Consider the following 7,848-nt stretch of genomic DNA (forward strand, 5'->3'; position numbering starts at 1 on the left):
AAATGCTGGGTGTAGATAGTAGACTTTTGCGAAATGAGTGATTGCTTTGAGAGTTTCGACTCTAAAGAGTGGCTGCATTTTGCTTTTGCAGCCTGAATTCTGGTGGGCGGTTTGCGCTATTAAGACGGCTGGGGAGTGTCGAGTGCGGATAGTGACCCTCTGGAGGGTTTTTGATTCTGAAGAGCAGATATACTTTGATTCGTTGCCTGAATTCCTGTATCCAAAGAAAAATTGTGAGTTTTATAGGGGGAGGTTAGTTCGTATCCTCCAGCTCTTGGCGTCGTGTATCACGGGGGTAGCGTTACTAAACGATGCGATCCAAATGATATTCGGGCATGACCTAGTGAATATAAGGCAAGTGCATGTATATATAGGTAAAAAGAATCCTTGATTATTTCGGGATGAACCAACAACTGCAACGTGGTTCAAGACACGGCAACCTTGCTTGCTCCGGAATTTTGAGGGTCCTCCTCAAAATTCTGCCCCAGTTTACTGGGCTGGCGCTGCTAACGGCTGTGCTGGATGACTGAACGCGGATTGGCTCCAGAATTTTGAGGGTCCTCCTCAAAATTCTGCCCCAGTTTACTGGGTTGGAGCTGATGCGAAAGCTGACAAACTGACTTCGGAATTTTAAGGGTCCTCCTCAAAATTCTGCCCCAGTTCCTATAGCGGGGAAAAATGGGATTTTTATTAAAGTGTGACCGAACCCATAGGGCTGCCTACGTATCCCCTCTTAAACGAGAATCAGGTCAGGCATAGTTCAAAATACATCATGAAGGAAAAACATATGATCAAATGTAGTATCGCTTCACTGCGTCTGCGTTGATAGGCTTCGGCCAGACTTCTCCGTCCATTTCCGCGAGAATAAGGGCTCCTCCGGTTAGAACCCGATGCACCATATACGAACCCTGCCAATTAGGAGAGAATTTCCCTTTGGCTTCATCTTGATATGGAAATATCTTCTTCAATACCAGCTATCCTGGTGTAAACTTCCTTGGCTTGACTCTCTTGTTGAAGGCTCTGGACATTCTGTTCTGATATAATTGACCGTGACAAATGGCGTTCATTCTTTTTCCGTCTATGAGGGCTAACTGCTCGTAGTGACTCTTGACCCATTCTGCATCATCTAATTCTACTTCTTGTATGACCCTTAAGGAAGGAATTTCTACCTCGGCGGGGATGACTACCTCTGTACCATAAACCAGCATGTAGGGAGTGGCCCCAGTTTATGTGCGGACCGTGGTACGATAACCCAGTAAGGCGAATGACAACTTCTCATGCCACTGTTTGTGCTTTTCGATCATCTTCCATAGTATCTTCTTGATGTTCTTATTGGTTGCTTCTACAGCTCCATTCATTTGAGGTCTGTAAGCTGTAGAGTTCTTGTGTTTAATCTTGAATGTTTCGCACATTGCCTTCATCAGGTCGCTGTTAAGATTAGAACCATTGTCGGTGATGATTGATTCCGGAACCCTAAACCGACAAACCATACGATCTCGGACGAAATCTGCTACTACTTTCTTGGTGACTGCCTTGTATGATGCTGCTTCAACCCATTTAGTAAATTAATCAATTGCCACTAGGATGAACCTGTGCCCATTTGACGTGGCTGATTCAATTGGTCCAATGACATCCATTCCCCAAGCGGCGAACGACCATGGTGAGCTTGTTGCAGTAAGCTCGTTTGGAGGTACCTTTATCATATCTGCATGTATTTGAAAATGGTGGCATCTCCGGACGTACTGGATGCAGTCTGCTTCCATAGTCATCCAAAAATATCCTGGTCGGAGTATCTTCTTTGCCAAGACAAAACCATTCATATGCGGTCCACAGGTCCCTGCGTGCACTTCCTCCAATATTTTAGTTGCTTCTCTTGCCTCGACACATGTTAATAATCCCATATCGGGAGTCCTCCTATACAGGATTCCCCCGCTGTGAAAGAAGTTGTTGGATAATCTCCGAAGTGTCCGTTTCTGAGTAGCATTGGGAAGCTCTGGGTACTCTCCTGTTGTTAGGTATTTTCTGATATCGTGGAACCAAGGTTTCCCGTCGGCTTCTTCTTCGACGTGCGCACAATAAGCTGTTTGGTCGTGAATCTTGACCTGGATGGGGTCAATAAAGTTTGTATCTGGATGCTGAATCATAGATGACAAAGTGGCCAGTGCATCGGCGAACTCATTTTGTACCCTAGGAATATGCTGGAATTCCGTCTTCCTGAACCTCTTTCTCAATTCCTGTATGTGATGTAGATAAGGGAGTATCTTGGGATTCTTGGTTGCTCATTCTTCTCGAACCTGATGTATGAGTAGGTCCGAGTCTCCGATTACTAGTAACTCCTGAACGTTCATATCAATGGCCAGTTTAATCCCTAGAATGCAGGATTCATATTCGGCCATGTTGTTGGTGCACGGGAACCTGAGCTTGGAGGATACCGGGTAATGCTGACCGGTTTCTGATACCAGGACTGCTCCTATGCCAACTCCTTTGAAATTTGCGGCTCCGACGAAAAACATCCTCCAACCGTCATAGGATTCTGCAATGTCTTCTCCTATGAAGGCTATCTCCTCATCAGGAAAATACGTCTTTAGAGGTTCGTATTCTCCTCCTACAGGATTCTTGGCGAGGTGATCTGCCAAGGCTTGTCCTTTGACTACCTTCTGGGTAGCATAAACAATGTCAAATTCATTTAACAGTATCTGCCACTTGGCGAGCTTACCGGTAGGCATGGGCTTCTGAAAGATATACTTCAATGGATCCATCCTGGATATGAGATAAGTGGTGTAAGCACAGAAATAGTGTCTCAATTTCTGAGCCACCCAGGTTAGGGCGCAACAAGTGCGCTCTAATAAGGAATACCGAGCCTCGTACGGGGTAAACTTCTTGCTGAGTAATAGATGGCTTGCTCCTTTCTTCCCGTCTTGTCATGTTGTCCCAAAACATAACCAAATGCCCCATCCAACACTGCAAGATAAAGCAATAGGGGTCTCCCTGGCTCGGGTGGAACCAAGATTGGTGGTGTCGACAAGTATTCCTTGATTCTGTCGAAGGCCTTTTGACAATCATTAGTCCATTTAGTGGCGGCATCCTTCTTTAGCATCTTGAAGATGGGTTCACAAATGACAGTGGACTGAGCTATGAATCGGCTGATATAGTTGAGCCTTCCCAGAAAACTCATTACATCTTTCTTGTTCTTTGGCGGTGGCAACTCTTGAATGACTTTGACCTTTGACGGGTCCAATTCTATTCCCCGGCGACTCACAACGAAACCCAATAACTTTCCGGCTGGGACCCCGAACGCACACTTGGCGGGATTCAGTTTTAAGTCGTATCTCCTCAGTCTGTTGAAGAATTTTCTCAAATCTCCCATGTGATCTGCAGCTTTCCTAGATTTAATGATGACGTCGTCCACATACACCTCGATCTCTTTATGTATCATATCATGAAAGATTGTGGTCATGGTTCTCATGTAGGTAGCACCAGCATTCTTTAAACCGAATGACATCATTCTGTAACAGTACATTCCCCACGGCATGATGAATGCCGTTTTCTCTGCATCTTCTTCATCCATCCATATCTGGTGGTATCCAGCAAAACAATCGACGAATGACTGGAGCTCATGTCTGACGCAGTTATCAATCAGTATGTGTATATTTGGTAAAGGGAAATCGTCCTTCGGACTGGCCCGGTTGAGATCCCGGTAGTCGATACAGACTCTAACCTTCCCATCCTTCTTCGGTACCGACACAACGTTGGCTAACCATGTTGGATACTCCACTACTCTGAGAACCCTGGCTTTGACTTGCTTGGTGACCTCTTCTTTGATTTTCAAACTCATGTCTGGCTTGAACTTTCTGAGTTTCTGTTTGACTGGTGGGCATGCCGGATCTGTCGGTAGCTTGTGAGGCACGATGGATGTGCTGAGACCGGTCATATCATCATACGACCAAGTGAATATATCCTCATATTCTATCAAAATCTCTTTGTATTCTTCCTTTTCAGATGGTGACAAGTGTACGCTGATACGTGTTTCCTTGACATTTTCTGCGTTTCCCAAATTGATGACCTCAGTTTCGTCTAAGTTAGACTTGGGCCTGTTCTCGAAATTCTTGACCTCCTTGACAACCTCTTCTGGTATCTCATCCTCTTCTGAGTCTATATCCGTTTGTCGCACTGTCTCGTTGCAAGTCACAGTCGTTGGTTCATCATCAAGATATGTAATAGTAATGCTGTGTAAAATAAAGTAAATGGTAGAGAAAATAAATGAGAGCGAAACGTAAAGATAAACTTGGAAAATGCTTTTTCATAATCGTTTAAAACATCAGAGCTCTTTTCAAAAGTAAAGACAATGCGGAGAAGTAAAATCAACTAAAGTAAAGTGTGATGCATATGCGTCGTTTAGCCTTTCTACCCCGAGGCTCTCCGGGCACTGGTGGTCTTGATTGACCAATTATCAAGGTGCTCTCCTTGGTTCATAGCTTGAATGGAAGGGCCTTACTCCACTTCCTCCTCGAAGATAACACAACAATCCATATCATCTTCCAGAAATAGGTTCTTTATTGCTGCTAGTGCCTCGTCTTCCTCTGATCCGTACAGAGTGTCGGCTGGCTGAAAAATCTGCTCCAACTGAGGTAAAGGGTGCTCCAGCGGATGGTATGGTCTGCGCCATGGGGTGACCAGTGGTTGAACTCCTCCCAAGTGTACTCATACCCTAGGCCAAAAGTGGTACCGTGCTTCTTCAGATTGATTGGTTTGGTGATACCCTGCAAGTTCTTGCCAAGTCCTTTTCCGGGTTCATACCCGCTCCAATTCAGGATGCTCTCAATTTTGTTATCCCACCACTTGTCTTTGTCTATGGCGTTGACTCGCTCGATGTGATGGTATGTTTCTCCACCGATTTTCCTTCTACCTCCGATCATCGGGATGGCCTGGCGACTATATATAGGGTTGATACCGTCGCCATGAATGATTACTTCCTGATGATTCCATTCAAATTTTACAGCCTGATGCAAAGTTGACGCCACAGCCCCAACGGCGAGGATCCAGGGTCGTCCTAGCAGCAAATTGTAGGACGCTGATATGTCAATGACTTGGAACTCGACATCGAACCAGGTGGGTCCCATCTGCAGGCATAAGCTAATTTCTCCAATGGTGGACCTCTGAGATCCATCAAAAGCTTTGACACCGATAGCCCCGTCTTTGATCTCGTGCAATCCCTTACCCAATGTCCAGAGAGTTACCAACAGACAAATATTGAGGCTGGATCCCCCGTCGACTAGAATCCTGGTGACAAAGTGATCCTCGCATTGCGCAGTGATGTGCAACGCTTTGTTGTGACCAAGCCCTTCTGGCGGTAATTCATCTTCATGGAAGGTGATCTTATGGCTTTCTAGTACCTGCCCCACCATGTTTGCTATTTTGCCTCCTGTTATGTTGCTGGGAACATAAGCTTCACTCAGTACTTTTATTAAGGCCTTTTTATGTGTCTCTGAGCTTTGTAGAAGAGCCAGAATAGAAATTTGTGCTGGCGTTTTGTTCAGTTGCTCGACGACCGAGTACTCTTTGGCCTGTACCTTCCTCCAAAGGTCATCGGGTCTAGTTTCAACAGCCCGCCCGGAGTCCTGCTTGCTGGACTCAGCCAAGTGTTCCGGGGTGTATACCCTGCCTGTCCTGGTCATGCCCTGTGCGACAATCGCTTCCCCAGTATATGTCTTTCCCTTCCTTCCAGCCTCAACGGTGTAATCCCAAGGTATAACATTTGTCTTGAATGGGGTTACGTCTGTCATGAAGACTGGAATTGGTGCCTTAGGAGGTAACACAGTAACTTCAAACGACGTAGGCGCCCTTGGAACTCCGAACTCAAGCTCAATTGGTTTTGGCTCCTTTGAAGGTGGTGCTTCAAACTTGAGTGGTACAGACACATTTACCACATCACCCTCAGAGGGCTGAATCTGGACAACAATGGGATTGAGAGTAACTATTGGCTTCTTAGGCTCGTCTCCTTTAGCTATCAACCCGATTGACCCCTTGGGGTCCCAATAATCTTCGATCTCGATCATGTGGATGCCTTTACCCTCGTGGTCAGGCAGAGGGTTGTTGCGGACATTAGGAGCGGGCTCCTTTGCTATAATGATCTTGTTGTCAATCAGGTTCTGAATCTTGTCTTTCAACGAGCGACACTCGTCGATGGTATGGCCCTTCATACCGGAATGGTATGCGCTAGTCTTGTTTGGGTTGATCCACTGGGAAGGATTTTCTGGAGTTACGGCTGGGATAGGGGTAACGTAACCAGCTGCCTTGAGTTTTTGATATAATTGGTCAATTGGCTCGGCTATGGCGGTATATTGTCTAGGAGGTTTGCAGTCGACGTTTGGTCTAGGTCGAGGGAAGTTTTGACGGGTAGGAGGTGATAGGTAGTGAGAAGATTGGGAGTTATATGCTTGGTATATAGGTGCGGGTTGGGAATATCTGTGTGAAGCGGGTTCATACGTAGGTGGTGGAGCAGGTGATGGAATTTGGTAGGTAGGTGATGGTGCTTGGTAATTTAGGGTAGGTTGATATGTGAGTGGAGCTGAGGGATAGGTTTGGTACTTCATACGGGAGTTGTTCCTTTGCGCAACCATCACAGAATTCACATCTTTTTCTTTGATGAGCCACCAGACTGTAAAGCCTTGTTGGTAGCTTGCAATGCCTCGAGGTTAGTGACCATACCATTTTTGATGCCTTCTTCGATTCTTTCTCCCAACTTGATGATGTCGGAGAACTTTTGGCCCTCTATTAGCATCAGCCTATCGTAGTACTGCGGATCCTGAGCACGGACAAAGAACCTGTTCATTTGTTCTTCCTCCAAGGCCGGTCTGACCTTAGCAGCTTCTGACCTCCAACGAGTAGCATACTCGCGAAAAGACTCTGTGGGCTTCTTCTTGAGATTCTAGATATAGAACACATCTGGTGCGTTCTCCGTGTTGAACCTAAATCGATCCATAAAGTCAGACGCCATGTTTACCCAACTAGTCCATTTCTTTGCATCATGGCTAATATACCATGATAAAGCATCACCCTTCAAACTCCTCATGAACAACTTCATGCGAATCTTCTCGTCCCTTCCGACTCCTACCAGCTTATCACAATACATTCGAGGTGGACCCTAGGATCACCTGTACCGTCGAATAGTTCGAACTTGGGAGGTTTGTACCCTTCCAGGAGCTCAACATCTGGCTGAACACAGAGATCTTCATAATTTAACCCTTCAACACTTTTCTTACCTTCGAAATCTTGGACCCGGCTAGTTAACTTCTTGATCTCAGCGGCCAAATTCTGAATGAGGGAGCTCTTGTCATCTGTCTCGATTGCACTGGCGATTGGCTGACCGTAATGTGGCATGGTGTCCATAAAGATTGGAGTGTTATGGTCTTTTGTGGTATTTTGTGTTTCAGGAACGTGCAGTGGAGTGTTGTTGCAGGTGTTGTAGGCTTGGGCATGAGCGGGTTGTGCTGGTGGTGTAGTATGGTTCTAGTTGTTGGCATCAGCAGCGGCAAGAGTGATTGACAGACTTACCAGGTTTTGAACTTGTTCCAATTCTTCTCGAAATCTCAGCAAAGTTTGCTCAAGATGAGCAGCAGTTTCCTTAGTGATTGAAGCGTTCTGAGAGGTTTCCTCGATTTCCTTTCTAGCACTTGTATCTCCCATTTTGCCTTTGTTCCTGTTTCTGGTAGGACTTGGAGGAGGAGGAGGTGGAGGACCCTTGGATCTTGTTGAGTAGGATGATGGTGCCAGAATGCACGAACTAACCTTTGGGGAGGGGAATAAAAATAATAAAAGAAAAAAAAACAAAAAGGTAAAAAGTTAGCG

General features: G+C 45.8%; 1 protein-coding gene across 1 annotated transcript; it reads right to left on the reverse strand.

The window, feature by feature from the left end:
* Nucleotides 1–1,565: 1,565 nt before the first annotated feature.
* LOC138877574 (uncharacterized) lies at nucleotides 1,566–6,056 on the reverse strand. The gene is made up of 4 exons (XM_070157195.1): nucleotides 4,727–6,056; nucleotides 3,519–4,170; nucleotides 2,939–3,383; nucleotides 1,566–2,234 (listed from the first exon to the last, which is right to left on the reverse strand). Exons 1-4 carry the CDS (start codon nucleotides 6,054–6,056, stop codon nucleotides 1,566–1,568), a joined length of 3,096 nt encoding a protein of 1,031 aa, XP_070013296.1.
* Nucleotides 6,057–7,848: the final 1,792 nt, after the last annotated feature.

This window comes from Nicotiana sylvestris, chromosome 9 (genome assembly GCF_000393655.2).
Source record: "Nicotiana sylvestris chromosome 9, ASM39365v2, whole genome shotgun sequence".
In the NCBI taxonomy this organism is placed as follows: Eukaryota; Viridiplantae; Streptophyta; class Magnoliopsida; order Solanales; family Solanaceae; genus Nicotiana; species Nicotiana sylvestris.